The 23,248-nt window shown below is 38.6% G+C and overlaps 1 protein-coding gene across 1 annotated transcript in view; it reads left to right on the top strand.

Moving 5' to 3' along the window:
• The window catches only part of KIAA0586 (KIAA0586 ortholog), a 70,153-nt gene that overhangs the window by 14,783 nt on the left and 32,122 nt on the right, over positions 1 to 23,248 (top strand). The window contains exons 16-28 of the mRNA XM_059474060.1: positions 4,838 to 5,026; positions 5,914 to 6,101; positions 7,250 to 7,354; positions 8,461 to 8,547; positions 12,742 to 12,938; positions 13,140 to 13,261; positions 13,839 to 14,020; positions 16,765 to 16,924; positions 17,481 to 17,745; positions 18,303 to 18,544; positions 18,951 to 19,027; positions 20,688 to 20,822; positions 22,425 to 22,605. Coding sequence (XP_059330043.1) covers positions 4,838 to 5,026; positions 5,914 to 6,101; positions 7,250 to 7,354; positions 8,461 to 8,547; positions 12,742 to 12,938; positions 13,140 to 13,261; positions 13,839 to 14,020; positions 16,765 to 16,924; positions 17,481 to 17,745; positions 18,303 to 18,544; positions 18,951 to 19,027; positions 20,688 to 20,822; positions 22,425 to 22,605 — 2,130 coding nt within the window. The remainder of the gene's footprint in view (positions 1 to 4,837; positions 5,027 to 5,913; positions 6,102 to 7,249; positions 7,355 to 8,460; positions 8,548 to 12,741; positions 12,939 to 13,139; positions 13,262 to 13,838; positions 14,021 to 16,764; positions 16,925 to 17,480; positions 17,746 to 18,302; positions 18,545 to 18,950; positions 19,028 to 20,687; positions 20,823 to 22,424; positions 22,606 to 23,248) is intronic.

Here is a 23,248-nt window from a genome sequence, read left to right as displayed (position 1 = left end):
TATTAAAAATGTGTAAGAATAATTACAAAAGGAGATTATATGATATCTGACATAGGTCAGTGTAGATAAACTTCATCTAGAGTTAGTAATGTTTTAATTTGATCTGTTTTATTTCTTAATTACTTTTTCAAAACTTACCTGATTCTTAATGCAAAAATTAAGAATAATCTTTAACTGGTATTAAAAAAAAACCAGTGTGGATAATTTTACTGGGGAGAAATGACATGAAAAAGGATAAAGATGAAGGGAAAATGTGGAGATGGGAGAGAAGCTTAAAAGGAAGAGGGGGTTAAGGTGGTGGTGGGCACAAAGGAGTTAATAAAATGTACACCCATGGGAAAATATTAACTGGCTCCCTCCATGCTTCTTGCACTTATGCTGTTGCTACCCATGCAGAGAAAATACACTTGATGCAGTCTTAAATGCCATGTTTTAAAATGCTGCCTGGGTTTTTATTACAGCTGTCAAAACATTACATTCTGTGTGAAATATGAGAGATTAACATCAGAAGGCAGCCAGTCACTGAGTGAAATCATGGTTTTAGGCCATTGCAGTGGATGGTGTAAAACATGTCTGTGTTTCTAAAGACAGGCAGTGCTGGGGGTTTTATTATTATTATTACTACTATTATTATTATTACTATTATTATAATATTTTATTTTTTTATTTTAATACTATTGAGTAACCTGGTCTAGTGGAAATTGTCCTTGCCCATGGCAGGGGGATGGAGCTGCTTAATCCTGAAGGTTCCTTCCAACCCAAACCCTTCTGTGATTCTGTGGTTATGATGGACATCACAGTGGCAAGTCCTCAAATTGTACAAGAATCTCTTGTTTGGCCTGACCTGGTCTTTATGGCACTTCCCTTACCTGTGCTCTGGAGCCCAGTCATGATCTGTGAAGAGAAAATGTTATTGGTAGAAAATATTCACAATTCTCAGCACCCTCCTGGAAAATGTGGGTTATAGTCCTGGCAAAAACCTAGAAAACTTTTCAAAGCTCACAATTTTTTAAAAGGTGAGACCTTTTTACATGAAAACTGCCAGCCTTTTGACTTAGGTATTTTGTTTGCCTTCCCTTGAATGTTTTTTCTTTGGTGAAAAATAGTGTATCCTCTGCTATACTCACTTGAAGCATGATATAACACTGGTTTTGACTGTTGGCTCTGCTGTACACCCATAATTTAATTTATTCTGTATACATCTTTTTGAGTGAAATGTGTGCTAGTAAGCACTTAGGGCAGTAATAACAGTGACACAGTGACCACTAAGATTTGCATTGAGAACAGACACTTCTTTAAAAATATTTAATCAGCAGTTCTGCTTTTGCTGAGCCCTAATTGAATTTTCTTCTCTCTTTATTGAGCTCTTGTCTTTTACAGACGGTCATAACCTTTCCAGGAAGGCCAATTTCATCATTCCAGAAACAATATCTTGTAAAGTGGCAGAAAAGAGTGTCCCCCTCCCCAATCTAATTATAACAAATAGATCATTTGATCATTTGAAACCACCAGTTGGAATTCAGTGGTGTCAGTGAAATGAAAGGTTCTGAGCAGTTGCAATGAGCTGCTCCTGTGCTTCAGCTTTTTTCTGTTGGGTGCAAATAGAAATGAAAGGGAAAGCTGGATCAATGCTGCCTTCAATCTTGCAGAACTCCTGTGTGTGACAAACAGCTTCAAAGCTCTTTGCTGGAAAACACAGAGTGAACTCTGGATAGCCTTTTGCCAGAGTGCTTCCCTTCCAGCCATGAAGTCATGCTGCAGAGAAAAACCTGGGTTTGCAACAGTAAAGCCACCATAAAATTTGTTTCTCTATTTAATATCACACTGGAGTTATGGGAAGTTATGGTTTTGTCTCTATCCTGACAGTAAATAAAATAAGACACCTCCTGGTGTTCTTATCTGAGGGAAAATTGGAATTTTTTGCACGTTGTGTATAGGAGCAGCACTCCAGTGAGTGTGTCCTGTTCCAAACTTTCTGATTTTAGCTGAGACTGATGTTTGTTACTGGCATTATTTATCTTTGCCTCTTGGTAAGACTGTTGATCAAACTACTTCATTTTTGTCCTTTCCATGCCAATAAAATGGAAAAATAATCCCTGGTGTTTCACGTGGGTCTCACAAAGACAAAACACTTCAATCATTTTGGGGGCTGCTCTTCTGGAAGAAGCTGTTATGGCAAAGCAAAGTATAAATAATAAAATCAGGAACAGTTCTGTGCTCCTCTATAGGAGGAGTGTAAATAAAATGCACCAAGGTTGAATGAGCACCTCAAAGCACCGAGTTCTTAAAAAAAACAAACAAAGAAGAGGTAATAGAAAAAACACAAACAAAGAAGGAAATAAACAAATCTCTTTGACATTAGGTATGGTGAGTTCTTCCCTTCACAGACCTGCACCCACAGATTCCCTTCCTGGCCTTGATGTACCAGGTGACAAAGGCTTCAAAAGGTTGGAAATCTTTGACCTTGGGTTTGATTGGCTGAAAAATCCAGACTTATTAAATGACTCTATTTTGTTAGAGCAGTCCACTGAGCTTGTTTTAAATTAGTGTTAGAATAAGGATGTTTATTTAATACTGAAATGGCCATCTGGAGAGTCTCTTTTCAGTCATTTTATAACTCTCAACCATGTTCTTTGCAAATAAACTATGGTGACTAATGCTTAGTTTCTTATGGGAAGTTAGGAAGAAAATTCAACTAGCACTTTTATGGGTAAGAGATCATTTCTAAAAAAAAAGCTGGAATTATTTTCTTGCATAATATGAACTGATAAATACATGTAAAACACTGTTTTTTTAAAGCTAAGTTTAATTAAATGTCTAGTTTCTGCCCAGTGCAAATAAACCTTACAGGGAAAAATGAAAAGTTGCAAGCAATTAAAATGAGGTGCTGTGTGTATACAGTACTTAATCATTCTCACTGAGAAAACCTTGTTTTTACAGGTTGGCAGCATTACAGATACTCTGCCAATTTCTGCTTTTACTCAAAAGTTCAAGGCCAAGGGGGACTGTTAGATCATGTGGTATGACCTCTTCTAAATCACAAGCCTCTGAACTGGATCTGTTTATGTTACAGAGTCCAGCCATTTGTCTGACTGCAGAACAGTTTTTTTGCCTAACCTGGGCTTTGCAGAAAGGCACAAGCTCATTATTTAAAACCAGCAGAAATTCTGCTTCTTCCCATAGCAAAATACCTTGTGCTTCAAAAGCAAATGGGACGTTTCAGATTTATTATCTGATTTGTAGTGAGGTTTTGGCTTCAGTTTCCAGCTACTTCACTTTCCAGGTGACTTTTCCTTAAAAAGTGAACAGTGCCTGTTAATGTCTAATCTATTTTAATATTTGCAGAGATACAGAATGAGTGCTGAGTGCAGTGTTATCATCTGTGGATGTTATCATCTATGGAACCTTCTCCTGCTCCATCTCAGCCACTCTGCTGACACATCTGGGGTCACATTTATCCTCTTGACCAGAGCATTGTGTTGTGATTTCTCATTCCATCGCTTACCCACCATGAACACAAACCCTTTTCTAGAGATGCTTCTCTCTGACTTGTGTTTTCTCACTCAGGAGTTATGACTTCTTCTATGGTTTCCAGGCTTACAAACCATAATTTGTACAAAAATATCACTTTATAAGTGAACTGCCTTATCTGCATCTGACAAATTCACATTATCAATCTTTATTTTTCCTATATTTTACAATCATTGACTTTCATTCTTCAATTAATTAGGAGGCTCTTAAATGTGAACAGAGTTAAAAAGTGCTTGTTGCCATGTGTTAACTGGCTGCAGGTACAGGGAGGTGATTATTAGAAACAACAGAGGAGTAAAATGACATTTTTTTGGCTGTAATAAAGGCATGGAGATGGTTATCAGCATGTTTCTTTCCAAATTCATTATCCTAACACCTACAAAATAACAGTAGAAGCACTTCTGCCTGATTGACAATTGTTGACACCTTTTTGGGGGGGAATTTTCAGGCAGTTTTATCCATTTATATTAAAGTTAATAATTTCCCTAATAATATCCATTGTTTGCTGTAAGTTAAGACCTTGCATGATTGCATGGTGAGAAATGCACATTGCAATAAATGCTCTTTGCTTAAGACATTTTTACATATAAATTACTTCTGGCTGGATATTTACAGCACACTTGAAAAGTTGTGACAAAAAAAAACCACCATTTCCATGTTGACAGAAGTCAAGACTTTTGGTTTTTAGCTATGGCTTGATTTTGCAGTAGCACTGAGTTGTTAAAGCAGGAATTTACAGATTATACCTGTTCCTCTGAGTACCTGTCAGTTTTGTGGCTGCATTTCAAACCTAAATTCTGGATTTCTTCTTAGCTGCTAAATCACACATTCAGCTCCAAATTTCAAACTTAAATCATGGATTTCTTCTTAGCTGCTAAATCACACATTTCATTCCAACTTACTGCTGTTCTTTGGTCCTTTTCATGTTTCTGTGCCTTTATCTGCTAGATACAACTTAAAAATTGCAATTTTAACTCCTTCATTGCTGCCAATGCCAAGACATCCATCTATCTATCTATCTATCTATCTATCTATCTATCTATCTATCTATCTGTAGCACTTTCAGGTTCTGCCCTTTGGGACTCCCTCCCTCATTCCCTCCATCCCACAGCAGAAATTTGCAGTGGGTTCAGTATGAAGGCTTGGCTCAGTGAAAAAATACATTTATTCATAGAGTGTTGAATAGGATAAATAATTATATATATATATAAAATATATATTTATTATTATATATATTTATTCAGAGTGCTGTCACTGGGTTTGTGCACGCTTTGTGACCTTTCCAGTTTGTGTGCTCTTGTTTCAGGCACAAAGGTGAGGTCAGCAAGGACCCAGACCTACTTTCACACTCAGAAGGTCATCAGCAGCCCCAAGAAGAAGAATCCTGTGTTGGTCCCTGCCCAGCAGAGCCAGTTCCTCTTCAGCCCCAGCCAGGATGTCCCTGCTGCCCCTGGTCACCTGGAAGGCCACCTCATCCCCATGGCTATTCCTCTAGGTAGGAGAAAATACCCTGGAGCAGATTCTGTGCAGGTTAATCACTGCTATTTCATGAAAATGTAACTTTTATCTTCTTAAATCAGTGGTTTGAGGCTTGGTATTAGATGATCTCTAAGATCCCTTCCAGCCCAAACTATTCCATGAGATTTGTACCTGCTCTTCTCATAGGAAATCTGAGGGCTCAGTTGAAAATGTTCTGGTTTTCCTCATCCTTCATGCTGGATGTCTGGTGACACCTTGACAGAGCATTTACTTGTTTAACTGTACCTAATTTGATTTATTTTGGTTTTAGGCCTCATGTTCTTGCTTTCAGTTTGGTATCCAAAGCAGGAACTGAATCACTCACCCTTGGATTCAACTTTTGCAATGACTTCAGCCCAACAATTTCAGTAGGACTGTGCCAAGCACAGTAAATTCCTTCTCATGACTTCTGGATTTTTAGACTTTCAATAGAACCTTTATACAGGGCGTGTTTTGAGAAGGATTAGTATTATATAGGCATTGAAATAAGGTAATTATTTTTATAAAAGGCTGTCTCAGACAAAAATATTTAGGTTGTTATAATAAGTGTACTTTGGGTGTGATGCTCTGTAGTTTTTGAATGGCAAACACAATTCTTGTTTTCAGCAGTAGGTGTCACCAGAGTCAAGAAAAATGAATAATTTTAAAAACAGATAATGTTGAGTTGAAAATTTCTGCTGGGAAAGCTTAAAATTAGCTGGTGAATTACTGTAGTTTAGTTAATGTTAATAGGGAGCTTTTTAATTGCTCTGTAATTGCGCACAGAATCTAGAAACACACAGAATATAATTTTAATTAATTTATTAATTTACTGCCTTTGGAGATGGATAGATAAAGTTTTAATTGTTTTTCAACTGTCTTTAGGTCAAACCCAAAGCAGCAACACATCAGTGCAGCCTGCTGGAGTGATCATAGATAAACCACACCCTGTCACAGTTACAACCTCTCTTCCTCCAGTGTCACCAAAGCCTCCTGTAGAGGTAAAAAAACCAAATATTGCTGTGATAGAGATGAAATCAGAGAAAAAGGAGCCTCCTCAGCTCTCTGTGCAGGTACATGTCAACAGTGATGATGATTTGTTTGTTTATTTGAATGAGTGCTATCTATAGGCAGCCTGATCCATCAGTAACTTGAACATCAGTAGATGGTTTCCAATAAGAATTAGAAAAATATGGAATGGAGAAACCAAGCAGCTCTCATGCTATAGTAATATATTTATTCATATTTTAACAATTATCTTTATTATCTGGCCAAAATAGAAAACTATTTCTTCCCTAAGTCACCTATGCAGGGCATTTGTAAAATTTTTGTCACATTTTCTTTTTTTATAATGAGATTTTTGAGCCAGAACAAACTTGGAATAAAAGAAGTATAAATATAAATGTCAGTTTTCTTGGATGATTGCTTTGGCCTTTAAGATTTCTGTTTCAAGCATGATTGTCAACCCAAGATTTCACTCCTGATTAATCCACCCTTGCAGTCTTTACCTCGTGGGTTGGGGTTTGTTTTCATTTTTCACATGAGTCTGTTGTCAAGGAAGTGAATGTTTCTTCCATGTTCATTGTTTTGGATTCCAATTGTTGAGGCTGCACCCACTCCCCCACACACCTTTCAGACACAAATGATTCATGGAGCTCAGAGTTAAACACAGGTTGGGTGTTCTGTGCTTTGTTCCCTTGCTGTGTCACTTCATCCCACTCACCTGCATTTTGCTGTTATTTCACACAGTTCTTCAATATTTTTGATGATTTTTCTTTTCCCAAAGGAATGAAGCATTGAAATCTTTGTTCTTAACAGAAATACAACACATTTTAATGCTGTAATGGGCATGCCTTGATTACAAACTATATTTTAATCTTCTAAACTAATTGCACATCCAACACACCTCTGCTCTGAGTATTTTAGGTAATTAAAATTACAGATACATTCCCCTTCTGTTCCATGCAAGACAAAATGTGAGGGGATTAGAGAGCAGGAGAAATCAGATACTGCAAGAGAAGAGGTGACTATTTCTGGTGTTAGTTTGTGTCATTACAGTAATTTGATTTTCAGAACCAAGTTGATATCAGATACAGGCATGAGAAAAGGAGAACAGTGAATTTTAGTGGCTCAACAGCAGGTGGAAGAAAAACAATCTAAAAAGTTCCATGATAATATATAGATTTTTATATTGATGCTTTTTTTTTTTTTTATGCCCTAGGTGTTACCAAGTGTTGATATTGACAGTGTTTCAAGTACCAGGAATGTAAGTCCTGTTCCTCCAAGCTCTGAGCCTGTGCTCCCTCCTGTCACTGCTGTAATACAGGTACTGGTTGTCTGGGGATTCAGACTTACTCAAAAGGAAAATATGTTAAATTGCTGCAAAGTTCTCATTGTCTTTCTTTAGTTAGAGAAATGAGACAGTTCTAGGAAAAATGGAATAATTACTCTAAAGAATTTATAGTACAAGGTATTTGTTTAAGAAAATGAAAAATTGTAGAAAGACACTCTTCTGCCAAGATGAAGTGATCACCATGGTAAAACTCTAAGAAAAACAGTGTTCCTGTGTCCTGTAAAGAATTATAATCCCTGTTGGCCCATGCCTGGCTTGTTTTTGCTGGCTTGAGTGCTCTGAGGATGTTCCTCATCCCTCCCTCTGCTGCTTGGCTCTCCTGGAGTGCTCAGTGGTGTGGGCACTGAGCCCAGCAGCCTGTGGTGTTGCAGTGGCCACTCTGTTCTCTTTCCCTACAACTTTTCAGAAGTGTTTTTAATCTTGATCTGAGCAGCAAGGAAGGTTTTGTGCAGCTCGAGGGTAACTGCTGTGTGCTGAGTGATAAGGACAGAGTGTGTGAAGGCTTGGTGATTATTTTTGTGTGGTTATTGTACATTCCATTTCCCTGACTTCAGGAGTTAGGTCCTCCAGAGTCCTGAGATCCAGGTATTCACTGAATCAGACAGAGATTGTGGACTAAAATAGTGATTTGTATTTAAAATTCTATCACTCTATCCCAGCAAGTGAGAGATGGAGCTCCTCTCCTATGAGGAAAGGCTGAGAGAATTGGGATTGTTCAGCCTGGAGAGGAAAAGGCTTTGGGGTGACCTCATTGCAGCCTTCCAGTACCTGAAGGGACCCTACAAAAAAGAGAGAGACTATTTACAGGAGTGAGGACAAGGGGGAATGGTTTCAAACTGACAGAGAGAAGGTTTAGATTGGATATTGGGAAAAATATCTTTGATTGTGAGGCTGCTGAGGCCCTGGCACAGAAGCTGTGGCTGCCCCTGGGTCCCTGGAATTGTTCCAGGCCAGGTTGAACAGGGCTTGGAGCAGCCTGGGATAGTGGAAGGTGTGATTTAGTTGATTATTGTCATGAAGGTTTTCTGCATTTGCACCCCCCAAGATGAAACCTAACAACTGCAATCTGTCTTTGTAAGACTCCAGAAGAAATACACAGTGAGGAGGAGGAGGAGGACACAAAGCTTCCAGGAGCTAACTTCATTGATGTCACTGATGTCACACAGGTAACCCCATTGCAAATCTGTCTTTTCCTTTTATTGTTTTTATATTTGCTTTATATTGTTCTGTCAAAACTGGAGACACAATGTAAAGGAACTATTTTGCTTTCCTAGCAGCTTTAAAAGTTCACTTTGTGAGCAATACTGAACTGTTTACAGTGTTATAGAGGATATTAGAAATTACTGTGTGTTGGTGACTACAGAAACTTTTGAAAAATTAGAGTTAAAAGCTAAAATTAGCTTTTATTTGGCTATGTTAGAATCCACTAGAAATGCAAGTATTTCTCTAAAACCAGCAGTGATTATAGCACTTAGAGTTTACAATTTAAAATTCTGCATTAAATGAATGTAGTGAGAGGCTGAGAGAACTGGGGTTCTTCATCCTGGAGAAGAAAAGGTTCTGGGGAGACCTTGGAGCACCTAAAGGGGCTCCAGGAGAGCTGGAGAGGGACTTGGGACAAGGACTGGAGTGACAGGACAAGGGGGAATGGCTTCAAAGTGATGGAGGACAGGGTGAGCATTTGATCCTAAGAAGAAATTCTTGACAGTATTGTTGTTTCTGGTTTATAGTAACAGGTTTATTTGAGATTCTCTTTCACAGTTTAATTTTTTCAGGTTTTCCTTGGTTAGCTGACCTCTTTTTGGAGAAACAAAGGTTGGTGAACCAGCCTGTATTTCATTTTACTGAACAAAACTCACTGTGTGTAATCAAAATTTCCCCAAAATTTATTCTTTTTACTTCTATATCTCCCTGATCCCAGGATTAGCGTGTACATCAAATATTAACCCTAGTGCTTGCAGATAGTTTTATTTTTAAAATGAGTTAATCATTTAACATTATCAGCTCATTAAAACAGCCCTAATTTGATAGTTTGCCTATCAAAAGTGTGTAAATGCTTTATTCATTTATAATTTCAAAATTACCTTATATTACTGGAGGGGAGGAGTTAAATCTCTGTGGACATTGTTCTTCTGTTAGCACAAGAAAAAAGCTTTAAAGAAATCATTTTAGGAACTATCAAAAAATGCTGCAATGTTAAATTTTTTATTATGTGAATAATAGTTACTCATCTTTTTTTTTTTTTTTCTTTTTTTTTTTTTTTTCCCTGGATTGCTTTTATCTTTTAGTTTTGGCAATGGGATATATTTTAACCACAATACCAAAATTGTTCCAAGTGAAACATATGTTTGGCCTATGACCACACAGACAATGTTCTTAAAAATGTGCAAGGCAAACACAATGGGGGAGCATAAAATCAGTCTCTGGAGTGGCAGGGGTATTTAAGACATCAAAAGAAAGCAAAGTTATTGTTATAAAAGAGTCTTCAGATTCATGAAAGTATGTGCATAAAATGCTATACAAAAAAATAGCTTTTATTGTCTTCCCCCCACTCTCCTTATATTATGAAAGCTTAATTCTGTTAGGACTGAGCAGGATAAGGATTTGTGTGAAATCTCTTCCTTTTTTGTTTGTTTCTGTTTCCTTTTTCTGTGTTTATGTTCCCTGGCAGTGTTCCAGGCCAGGTTGGGCAGGCTTGGGGCAGCCTGGTCTGGTGGAAATGTCCCTGCCCATGGCAGGGGTTTGGGACAAAATGTCCTGGAGGTCCTTTCCCACCCAAACCATGCTGGGATTATTTCAGAGTGAGAACCTTGCTCAGCTCTCAGATTTATTGAGTCTGCTCTCAAATTCTTACCAGCAGCCACATCCTGCAGTTCCTTCAGCAAACTCCCTGGGATTTCACATTAAATGCACTTTTTGCTCTCTCTGAATATGCTCTAATTGCAAGGTAGGGGATTTTTTTCTCAGAGTTTTTGCTTCCAATTTGAATGCCACAGCAAAATATGAAACCTGCAGAGCTCAGGTATAAATATAAATGTATTTTCCTCAAGCCTCATTTCCCATTGATGCTCTTGGGCAGGACATTGATATTTTTACACTTCACTCTTCAGACAAAAGCTCACAGGTGACACCTGCAAAGCAGCCTGACCTTGCTCCTGAGAATTCCTGTAGAAATCCATCAAGAGGAAATCCATGGCTTAAGTTTCAGGAGTCTTTAATAAAACTCTGCATGTACATGTTTGGTAATGGAACAAAACTAATCTATATCATCTAATAATTTCAAACTTTTTTTTAATTATCTGAATATAATTTAGGAAATAGAATTTTGGCTTGATACTTTATAATAAAGTACAGTGATTAATATTCCAATCATATCTGAAAGACTTTCTAATTTATGCCATATTTTGATTGGGGGTTGTGATAGATATTTTCAACAGTCCCCAGGGAAGCAAAATGCAGAATTGAGTGCAGAGTATTCAGGATTGCTCTACAAGTTTTGATATATGTTCAAGTTCAATCTGTATAATTAAATACTGACTATTACATTATTTTTTTATTTCAGCAGAGATAATATATCACCCCCAAATGAATATGATTTTGTGCATTATTATGGATTTGTGTGCTATAAAATATAAAATATTTTAGAAATGCAGCAGAGCTGCAAAAGTTTGTCAGAGTTACTAAATAGATGGAAGATGTATTGTATGTACTTGCTTTATTTAATCCAGATGTTTGTATTTTGCATACTTTCAGAGGTATTAAATAGGCAACATCAAAGAAAATTTATGGAGTAATGCAGGCAGAGGAAAATACATAATGAAATGCTGGACAAAGACATCTCTACATTTGCTGTCAGAGTGAATTACTGTTCTCAGCACACGTATCCCAACAGCATGAGCTGCTGAGCAGCTTGCAAGGCACCCAGGGCCTTCTGACTTAACTTCTCTGCTCATTCCTATGCCTAAAATGGTTTAAAAATCTTTGTTTAGCACCCAAATACACATATTCTGCTTTTCTCCCTGCTTTGAAGATTATCACTATTTAAAGATCCAGAAAGACCCAGCAGTTCTTTGTATAATTCCCATCAGGGACCTCTCTGACTCTGCAGTTTTAAAATATGTTAAAGCAGGAAAAGTGTTAATGCTGAGGTGGGAAGGAGACAGGAAAATGTTACTTTTTTTCCCCCTTTCTCTGTTCTTTCTCTTTTTTCTTTTTTAGTTTTTCCTTTTTCACTTTTTCACTTTTTTTCTTTCTTTTTCATAAATAATATGTAGCATTGAATCTTTTTATTTTATGGGTTGAAAGTAAGTTTAATTTATATAAGGGAAAAGGAGACTTTTTTCTCCTTTCACTGTGTTGGAGATTAATCTTAGTAAATATAGATTTACAGTCAATTTTATGCACCATCACATATTTCTCACTGGTAAATCAGGGCTCAGCTCCCCATCTCTTTCATTTGACATGCCAAATTTTCTTTTTAGAGAGTCATGTTACTATTAGAGACATTTGTTTTTAATATTAGAAGTGGAAGGTTGCAGGTTCCCATTCATCAGGAGGCATTTCTGTATGATGGCTCAGTGGCTGCTTTTTGGGAGTTGGAAAAGGGGAAAAGGAGGGAGGCATCTCTGGGAAAACCCAAATATTTTAACTCACCAAGTCATTGCTCTAACTTTTTAGGAATAGAACTTTAACATTAAAATCAAGACATCTGTGAGGGTTGTCTGAATTATTGCCCAGAAATACCTTCTACCTTCAGTTAATGGAAGTGTAAACACACATGTGACATATATGTAAACTATTTTCTAGTTTGCAGTACTGGCAAGTTCATTAGAGATTTGATTGACTACATGCTCATTAACTTTTGTGAATTTGTCTTTTCAGACTGGAGACTTTAAAGAACAAGTTTGATTTATTTTAAGAAAAACAATCAAAACACCAAAACCCAACCCAAACAAACAAAAAACCCTAATCCAACAAGTAACTGTAGAATGTTTCCTAAAGTTTTTGGTTTAGAGGAGGAACATTTCTGGTGTGACATTAAAGAAACCTGACATAGGTCACAAGTAAATTTTTCAAGTATTAGCATTGCCACTGGCTCCCTGCCCTGTGCAGCACAGGCAGGAAATATGAGCCAAATCATGTTTTACTGAGCAGTTCCTATGGCTTTATACCTCTACAGATTTATGATTTGCTAAGCTTAGAGTTGTATCAATTAACTGCAACACACTGAGGAGGGAGAATGTGGTTTGTGTGCTGTCCTGCATCCACAAATGTTCCTTAAAGCAAAAAACCTGACAGCTACCTCAATGACACTGCCTTCCAGAAATGTACCATAACTTAATTTACTGCTTATTTATTAGGATCAGGAAGAGGAGAAGGATGAAATTCCAGAATTCCTTGAGCCTGTTGTGGAGCTTAATGGCCAGTTTAAAGCTGCCTCACTACCACACAATAGTCCTTTGTTTCCTCCTGTGCCTTCTGCTCCTCAGCAGCCTGCTGATATTTTAGATGAACTGATTCGAGAGAGAGAAACTATAGAAAACAAGTTGGTAAATTGGTGAGTTTCATTTTAACAAAGTGGCAAAGAATATATATGGAAGAAGGAATGATTCCCTAATTAACCTTCCCCTTTTTCTCACCTCCATTCCCTTATCCATTTTCCTTTCAGCTGCCTTGCATTTTATGTCAGGAATGCTCTTTTGTGTGCTTTTAGGTGTCTTGGTGTTTGCTGATACTTAAATGGGTTTTATTCTGCCAGGGTGGAACAAGAAATAATGGCAAAAATCATCAGTGAGATGTGCCCAGCTCAGGCAGAAGCAGTGCCCAGTGTTAGCAGCTCCATAAAGAGTGAAGACAGTGAGCCTGTGACCCTTGGCATTGGTAAGTAGGAATTACTGTTCTCTGCAGATGGATTAGCTCCATTTTTGGCTAATTTTAACAAGCTGTGTAGGTGGCTGTTGCCTCAGCCTAAAGGTGGATAATCCTGAACCTGTGAAAGTGTGAAAAGCTGCAGTGCACACCTGAATTTATGTGGAGACGCAGCCAGTGTAACAAGGCCACTGAAATAAATTATAGAAAATAAAAAGAATACTTAGAATAACGGCACTGCACAAATCACCTTCTGTTATTGGCCACCTAAATCACATTTGGCATTTTACTGAGCCTGTAATGTTTGTTTGCCTTTCTTTTTTTAATAGATATGTCAAAAATTCCTTCTCTTATGAATGTGTGAGAATGCAGAGAAAAGCATTTCTCCTGTGATGTCACTGTCCTTTAGCTGTTGCCTTCTTTTATGCTCCTGATTTGTTTCTCTGCTGTTATTTATCTGGAAGGTTAAAAAAAGTCACTTTTTGCAAAGGAATGTTTGAAATTCCATAGAGAGTGAGTGGCTGCAGTACAATACATGGATTTTAGGAAATGAGACCTGGCTGTGTGCTTCACATCCCTTTATTTTCAGCTGAAGTTGCAGGTGGTGGAGGATTCCAGCTCTTTGTCAATGCTGGTGTGCCTGTGGACTCAGAAATGATAAATAACTTTGTAAAGGAAGCTCTCAGTGAAACCATTGCAACCATGCTGGGTGACAGCCAGGCTCAGAGAGCAGCTCCTGATCCTCTTCCTCCCTGCACCACCTCAATGATGGTAAGTCTGTTTTATTCAAGCTTTTCTGCTGAAGTTCTGCTGGATTTGCTGCTTAATTTCATGTTGTTGAATGATAGCTCATGTTATTTTCAACCAAAAATAGTCATTCTGCTTTCTTGCAAACAAATGAGAGATGAAAAAAAATTAATTTCCTCATGTAATAAGGAATGGAAGCTGAGAGCAATATTATTTTTGGTCTTATGGGCTTGCAGCCATTCTTTAAGATCTGTTAAAATGACTATTAATTCTTTCTGAGTTTTGACTTCAGTAGTTTTGAATAAATGCTTAATTGATGAGTAGAGCTTCCTGTAATACAGGATAATTTCCTGTGTTCCCTTTGATAATCAAATGACAGCTGGCTCTTCCTTTGATAACAACATGACTGTGCTGCAATCTGCTGTTGTGTAATGACTTTGGGATGCTTGTGGAAATTGCTGTGCTTAGAAATCCAGCTATGGAAGGCTTTGTTGAAAGTGGGATCAGTCATTCTGTTCTGCTGCAGTGCAGTTAGCCTGAAACATCTCCCCCTGCCTGCTGCAAGGGCCAAAGAGGTGATTTTATAGGAAAAAGTAAAGGTTTCACTGCTGAGGGCTCAACCTCAGCCCCCCAGCATCTCTTCCACTCCATCACAGATTGAGGAGGGCCTGATGTTCACCTCAGCTTGTTCTTCTGATGCTCAGAAACCTCTTCTGTGATCCATTCTTCATTTACTGGTCTCCCTTTGGTTTCTCTATCAGCTTAAACTGAAATCTCCTTCAGCTGAAGTGGTTGGGTGTTCCTTGCTATATGTATTTGTGCACTTGAGATGAGTTTTCTCCTCTTTGGCCTTTTTTTGATTAGCCTAAAGAAAGCAATCATCCATTTTTTGACTCTTGCTGTTGGGTAGCACTTTGATGTTTCCCAGTTTAGATCTCAAGCACAGGTAATACTAAAATGCTAATTCACATTTTTAATAATAATGTGTTCTCCAAGATGGGGTTTCCTCAATGCCCTGAGCTGTAGTAGTGATTCTCTCCTGCCTTTATTTGAATCCTAGATAGCTAATTATGTTTTTTAAAGCCTTTCCACATTTTTTAGCATGATAGCACAAGTTAAAGGATAGCTAGCAAAGTTTTTGAATTCTTCTTTCCCCATTTGTACTCAGCTCATAGCAGAAGTTCTGGAATATGTAGTTCATGCATTCTTGTTTTCTCATTTCCCACTGTGAATTTTCCTATCTAGAACTGAATTTCAGCAGTTACTGAGTTCTTTGGTGCTCAGGATGTCACACAGTTGGGTGTGAGCTGCCAAATGTTCCTGCAGGTTCCACTTCCCATGAGACATTTTAATAAAAATCATCAGCCTGAGGACATAACCTTCAGAAACTAGCCTGGAAGTCTTCCTGTAGCTTCACTGCCTTGTTTTCTTCATGAAATGTCAGAAAACAAGGCTGAGAAAAACCTTCAAAGGTCCAGCATATTCCTCCACAGCAGGCCAAACAAGAGCCATCATATTTGCTTGTCAGATTTATGTAATTGCTGTCATCTTTTTAAGGAACATCCCAATTCTCTTTGTGTTTCTTTTAGTGCTTTGCTGTCTTGGTTATTGCTTTGTTTGTAATCTTCTTTTAGCTGATTCTTCTTACCATAAAATCATCATAATGACTCAGTTTTATCCTTGTAATGAAATATTTTCTTAACATTGTCTCAAGTGCTTTATTAAAATCCATATAATAATAGAATTCATATTTAAACTGGACATTAGGAATCATTTCTTTACCAAGAGGGTGGTTAAACATGGCATAGGCTTCCTGGAGAGGTGGTTGGTACCATTAAATGTTGGTTTTTGGGGTTTTTTTGCCCCTGTTAAGGTTGGGATTGAAAGCACTTGAGATGATATTTTGTGTTCAGACTCAAATGTTTATTATTTCTTATTTATATTACAGTCTTACAAGTTGTGAGTTCTACAGCATTCTACTAACAAGCTACAAAATGGCTCACTGTCTTTTTTTACAAGGTCTTTTAAGGCTAAACTGTCTAATTAAGAAATGACACCTCAATTATTTTCACCTTTAACTCAATAACTTATCACCTGAAGTCTGCAATGTGGACTTTTCTAATTTATCTAATCTAATTACAAAATACCATCCAAACCCATGAAGAAGGTGAAGAAGAACATCTAGCCACTGCCTTAAAACTTCTATCTTGCTTTTTACATTTTGCTATATTCTAAAACTTTAAACTCTTAAGTTTTCCACCATGTGATATTACACACTTTTATTCAAACTACACACCCATAATCCCAGTGCTATCAATCAATTTTGGAAGTTTTCTCCATGACTTCAGGTCAAATATAGTATTTTCTTGTGGGTCTGTGCCTTTTAGCACAGGAAGTTTAAAATTCTCAGTATCCAGGGTATCCCAAACCTGTCAGTATTTCAGAGGCATTTGGACAATGCCTTTAACAACAAATTCCAGCTTTTGGTCATCCCTGAATTGGTCAGGCAGTTGAACTGGACAATGATTGTAGTTCCAGTTTAGATAGTCTGTTCTGTTCTATACACGATTTCCCAATTTATTCATTTTAATGCTTAATTCACTGGTTTTAATTAATTTTGTGCTGGTGCAGCGTCCTGGAGGAGTCAGATCCATGGAGGCTGCAGCTGTTGCTGTTCCCTCTCTTCCCCAGCTCTCTCTGGGGCTCCTGGGAAAGCAGGAATTCTGCACTGAGATCATAATTGTGGTTATGATTTTTCTTCCCCTCAGGAGGCTCCTGTGCCTACTCCAGTGCCAACACCCCAGGCCACACCACCACCAACACCACCTTCAGAAAAAGAATTGCCTCAGGTCACAACTCCAGATTCATCTCCATCTCCTCCAGAGATGAGTGGGGATGTTCATGAACATGAAAAAATTAAAGAAACAGGTATTGAAAATAATAATTGAAGTTTAGAAGTAGCAAATATGCTTTAATCTACTGCCTTTAATTTTCTTCTTCAAAGAAGTGTTATCTCTCAAGATAAATATTCTTGAGGCTATAATTCAAGTGGAAACTCATGTTCTACAAAAATTTATGGGCTAATTTTATATAGAAAGCAAACATCTTTTATTTGCTAACAGTTCTATTTTGAAAATTAATGCACATTTCTATGGTCTGTGTGATTTCCACCCCTCCCAACCCCTCCACAATTTCTCACATCAGAAAAATAGCTGTCTTTTGCTCCTTCCTGTCCTTGTAATGTTAATTTAATCAAATGTGCACTCTTCAAGTAAAGCAGCTTGATTTTTTAAAATGCAGAGCAGTCTCCCTTGAGGAAGAAATTGAGGTTTTATTCCAACTTCTTCAGGTGCCAGCACTGTACTTAAAAGCAGCAATTCTTAATTTAGTCTTTCTAACTATCAAAAAAGGTATCACAAAAACTGCAAGTGCTTGGTAGAACTGACTCTCTCTGTCTGATGTACATTTCCTGCTTTCCTTTCAGATCTGAAATTTGGCTTCCCACGTGCAGGAGTTGAGATTGCAGCTGCCATGGGCCGTGTGGTCACCCCTGTGGTCACCCCTGTGGTCACCCCTGTCACCACACCTTCCCCAGTGGCCACACCAAGCCCTCCTGTCCCAGAATGTGGCACCCAGGCTGGAAAAGGGGAAAGTCCAAAGCTTCCAAACCCGTGGGATGGTGCAGAACTTCCTCTGGAAGAAGAGAACCCCAGTCCTGTCCCTGAAGAACCATTCTGTCCTGGGACTGTGTGAGTTCAACAGGCTGCAAAATTTCCTCATTTCTTAAAAACTGAAATATGTATATCCTCTATACAGATATGCTCAAAAAGTCAGGAAGAAATGCATTTGAGATAAGGCAGGATTGGGTTTTCATTTTTTTTAATTGCTTGAAGGGCACTTTAGAGAAAAATCTGAAATCAGGGCCTTTCTCAGGGTTTATCAGCCCTTATTCATTGCCCTTAGTAAAGCTGGATTGCTACACCTGGCAGTAACACATAGAGTGACAATGAAATCTTGTGTTATTAGCATTTAAATTTTTGTGTTACCTCCTGGGGAATACACATGGTAATTTTTAGTTATAACCAGAAACTCACAGATAAAGTTATTTAAGTATGTTAACTCTTGAACTATTCTGTAAAATGCTGTGATCTCATTGGAAAAAATAGTTCTAAATTAGTTTCTTTTCAGAATTAGTTCTTTTCAGTAAAGACCTAGGATTGGTTTATTTTCAGTATTGAATTCAGATGTTGGTCTGCACTGTTGGGTGTGTTCTGGTGCATTCACAGTGCCCGTTCTGTCCTTGCAGGGAGATGTCAGTGGCCAATGATGAGGAACCAGAGGCTTTGGTGTTCCCATCCCAGCAGCTGCCAGAGAGGCCCTTGGAGCCCCTGCCCTGCCCTGCCCAGGTTCCATCCCCTGTGCCCACAGTGAGCTCTGGGGTGTCCAGCCAGGAGAGCAGCCTCACCCCCACGGGGACTGAGACCACAGACAGACCCCTCTCAGAAGGGGAGGTGCTCTTCCCCTATGGACAGCCCCTGCCTGCTGCAGGTAACCAGCTGTGGAAATCAGAATTGGAATTATTGCTTATTCCTATAAAGCTGCAAGCATTAACTTGCAGTTTGTGAAAATTAACAAGGCTTTGTTGTTCTTTTTCCCGTCACCGAACAAAATGCTGCTGTTTATTAAAGAAAAAAAATATTCAATCTGCTCTTTTGTCATGAGATCAACTTGGAAAATAATTGGGAGTTGTCTTGCTTAAGTACCATGTGGTGCTGAGCTGTTATTGTGTAAGAAATAGGAAAAGAAATATGAAAATATGTCTTTATAATAGACATCCAGCAGTAGGAATTTCCAAATTTACTTAAGCACAGTGTTGCACTTAAAGAATGCGGCTTGGGTTTTCTGTCATGTAATTTGAATGTTTTTAATAGTTGTAACATAAAATATTTTTCAGCCTTAGCAGAAGGAGGATTATCTCTTCCAAACCTGGCTGAGAGCTTATCCAGTACTCTCCGAGATGCCAATGAAATGGTAAGGAACTCTTTCATAAAAATCAGAGATAATGTGGGTTCCACCTTGGCCATCCTGCTGGATTGGATGTGCTTTAAACATTTTCACTCACCAACTTTTTTAATTCATACTCACAAAGAGTGTTAGAATTTCAGAACACCAAAGGGAAAAAACCACATTATGCAAACTAATTTATGTTTTAAAAAAGTTGGATAATTCATATACTTCTGTAGGTGAGAGATAGCTATTATGCACTTTCATTTCTTTATTGTGTCTAGTTTTAAGGCATCTTAAGCAGAATAGAACATTGCTATGCTCTGAGCTGTTGCAGCTTTGAGCCATCTTTTAATTGCTTGCATGATTAAATTATTAAAGTGGGTTAGCTGAGGCTGGAGTTGGTTAAAGCTGCTTAATACATGAGAATAGTTTCTTATCCATTGTCTGCTGCAGTCCATGGTTCTGGAAGCCTCCCAAGTCAAGATATTCTCCATTCCCCTTCTCTTTGGTATTCCTCAAATGCCTGGACTTTCCCTCTCTGACTTTGTGTAAAGCCTCTTGGTGAGATGTCACTGTGACATAAATTCTGGGAGACATGATGGAGAAGAGAAAGCTCTGGGGGGACCTTACCAATGGATAAATATGTGGTGGAAAGAAGTAACAAAGAAAGAGCCAGTGAAATGTGGGAGGGAGTTGGACACAGGATGAAATTCAGGAGATTTGGTTTAAACATAGATGTTTTTACTGTGGAATGGCCAAGCACTGAAAGAAGGGCTGCCTTGGGCAGCTGGGTTGGGATAGACAACCTCCAGAGGTCTTTTCCAAGCTCCACAAGGCAAGTTTAATGTCCTGGAGCAGGAGTCCCCTTCTTCTGGCCTAGCCTTCCTACCCAGAGCTTCCCATGAACATCCATGATTCCAGTCACAGCCTCAGAGAACATCCTCAGCTGGAAGGGACCCACAAGAATGATCAAGTCCCAACTCCTGGCTCTGCACAGAACCCCCCCAAAACAACCACCACAGTTGTGAGGCTGCCTTGGACTGACAGATCTTCAGGTGTCTTCTCTGTCAGCCACACTTCCCCCTAAAATCTGGGTTTAAAACTCTGATAACAGATGAACCTAAATTGAAGTTCTCTTCATCAAAGGAACATTTGCTTGCTGAGATGTTCTTCCCTCTCTTCATCAAAGGAACATTTGCTTGCTGAGATGTTCTTCCCTCTCTTTGTCAGCTGTATTTCTCCTCCTTCTTCTATTTCTTCCTTTTTCTAGTATTTCTCCTCCTTCTAGTATTTCTCCTCTTAGTATTTCTCCATTGTCAATCCAGTCTGTTTGAAGAAGGTAAATCCTTGCTGGTGAGAGCAGCTCTGCAGCCAGATTGTTGCTAGCAAGGGATGTGTGAGGATTTCACTGTTTCCCTGATCTGAAGGGCTTTGTTCCTCTTTAAGTGTTGCAGTCTTTTGTATCAAATAAAGAATGTGCATGTCTGTGGGTAAAAGGAACCAGTGTGTCATCTGTTTGCTTATTTTTAAAGGCTTGAATTTTCATGACATAATTTTTTAGTGTGGAAACTTACTGTTAAAAAAAGCTTAGCTGTGAACTAAAGTAAGAATGATTCAAATTCTACCAAAAACCAGTTTTGGAGCATATATTATGTGGATTTTTCTGTTTGTTTTTTTGTTCTAGGATTATGATCCTCCAAGTGAAGGGCAGGTTGTGAGGAGAATGGGTAAAGGCTGTCACAGGGATCCTGTCCTGGCTCTTTTAACCAAATTAAATCAAGCACCTGTTTATGTACAAGAAAGAACAGAGCACTCAGAGGTAACTTACAGTCCTTGGCTTTCCAGTACAGTAGTTTTGATGTGATTCTTTCCTACTCAAAAGTAGATAAAATATCCCAAATTTATCCTTGCTGTTGGCTGTAGAACAGCTTCATACACTTCATCCCCTGCTGCAAGTGATCCCACTTCTGTTGGCTTCATTCTTGTGTAAAACCCTTAAAAACCACTGAAATCTCAGTGTTATAAACAAACTGTACATCCTGTGTACCTCGTTTTCTAGATGTGGGACTGTCCCCATGTCCCAGGTTTGTCCTGTCATGTCACTTGGAGTGCCAGGGAATTTTCTGTCACTTCAGCAATAAAGGTGGAATGTTTATCAGTACAAATACACTGCATGTAACAGCCACAGGAGTGTTTTAGGGAGCTGTGAAGAACAACTCAGCAAGTGTTTACATGTACTTTGCACATGCTGTTGATACTGATCTTGGAACAAAACCTCAAAAATTCCTATTCAGTTGGCAGAAAAGAAAGAGACTCACAGAAAAATGAAATTATCTGCAGCACATTTTTTTGTCACACATCTGAGTTATTTCTGTGTTGGAAAATAGCAGTTTGGACTGGGTGTTCATTCTAACTGACATGGCTGGAGGAATGTTTGAAGGAAATGAACTTTGAATGCTGCAGCAATGGTTCATGAACACATTTATTTACAGCAGATCTTGCTTTTTTGTGATGCTACTGATGCATATGCAGTTTCTTCCTTCTGTCTTGGTCAGTTTAGTCTAAATAATTACCAACTTGACTCACCTCCTTGGCTGTTCCTTTGTCTTTATTTTACTAATGAGCTCTGGTGGCTGGACTTGGTGAAAAGCTTTCTCCAGTGTTAACTCCCAAGTCTGCCTGTAATTGCAGTGCCATTTTCTCATCAGCACTGCCAGTTACAAATGCAGCTCTGCTTTGCTTTTTCCCTTTCCCAGAGTCACAGACCACTCAGTCTGTCCATCCAAGGCATTCATAAACTTCCCCCCAGATTCTGGCAAGGTGTCCCTTCTCCTTCAGGGGAAAATCAGCATTCTCCTGGATGTTTTCTGTATGATTTTAGAGTGATACTGTGCACATGTGTGTGTGTCTTTATGTGTGTGTTTATTCCACCTATTTTCTGACATGGAAGCAAGCTGGGTTTAACCTGCAGCTTTAAAAGTCAGGATCCAGGGAACCATCCCTATTTTTAGTGCCCTCCAAATCTCCTTGAAAGTTGAAGCTTTTATCTGACATGCAGTGCAGAGAGTCAATAGCTTTGAGATGCTGCCAGTGTTTCAAGGTCAGGCAGTCAACAGTGGCCAAATCTATAATATCAAAGGCTTCATGTGCTAAAAATGTAGCTTAGGTTCTGGTCATGTAGAGATACCACTAACAGAATAAATGATGTTTGGCTGCAAGTGTTTCTTTTTTGTCCTTCTGATAAATGTAGATCTTAATTTCAAACCCAGATGATATCTCCATGGCTTGTTTTCTTCATCCAATGCAAATAGAATAAAATTAATTTATAAAAGCTTTCAGGGTTAATGTAATTAGAAAACATTGGGTTTGGAAGACTTACACTGGGTTTTTGTATGTGCTGTGGTTTTGGTGTTCTGTGCAGGATTCTGATGGCAGCATTGGGGAGCTCAGTGAAGGTCAGAGGCCAAGGCTGTCCAGAGCACAGGAGAGAATCCTGATGGGAAATTCCATTTTCATGGAGCATCCAGCTGCCCAGAGCTTTGGGAACAGACCACGCCAGGGTCTCCGCTCTGCATCTCCAGGGCAGGTTGTCCAAATTGGAGGTACAGTTCCATTCTTATTTCTTCTCTATGATATTCATGTGGATTCTGAGGATTTTCCATAACAGAATCTGAAATCATTTCAGACCCTACAGTCAAAATCCAAATTTACAGGCAATTCCTACAATGAAACTATTAGTGTTCCTCTTTCAAGAACTGGATTTAATTCAAGCTTTGTCATCACTCTTCTTAGCAATTTCCTATAATTGGAATAAAAATCATGGCAAATACCCATTTGCCTATACAAAAGTTAACTTGTAAAGTGTGTCTCTTATTCTTTTAAGTCAAATTCAGTTGTTGGAGGCAGTTTCCATTGGACAGGTGTTAGCACCAGCACTTGAAGCTGCTCCTCTCTGTCCCCTTGCTCAGCCCTGCTCCTCTTTGCTGTTATCACTCCATCCTGATTCTGCAGTGCCTCATAAATGGCAATATATTTTAGCTTCATATATTCCTCTAATGATATGGAAATGGATTTTTTCCCAGATGGATAGCTGAGGCACACACACCTTGTACAAAGCAGGGAGTTGCTGTTGGTAAAGCAGGGAAATTTATTTTATTTCAGTTGAAAGTAGTGCTGAAAACAGTGGTCCATCCTTCCTCTTCCTTATTTTTTATCCCAGGTTCTCTGTTGTTATCTGAAAATGTG

The sequence above is a fragment of the Ammospiza nelsoni genome, chromosome 6 (assembly GCF_027579445.1).
Source record: "Ammospiza nelsoni isolate bAmmNel1 chromosome 6, bAmmNel1.pri, whole genome shotgun sequence".
NCBI classification, from domain to species: domain Eukaryota; kingdom Metazoa; phylum Chordata; class Aves; order Passeriformes; family Passerellidae; genus Ammospiza; species Ammospiza nelsoni.
Note: the sequence above shows the minus strand (reverse complement) of the source record. Positions and strands in the feature narration are given on the sequence as shown.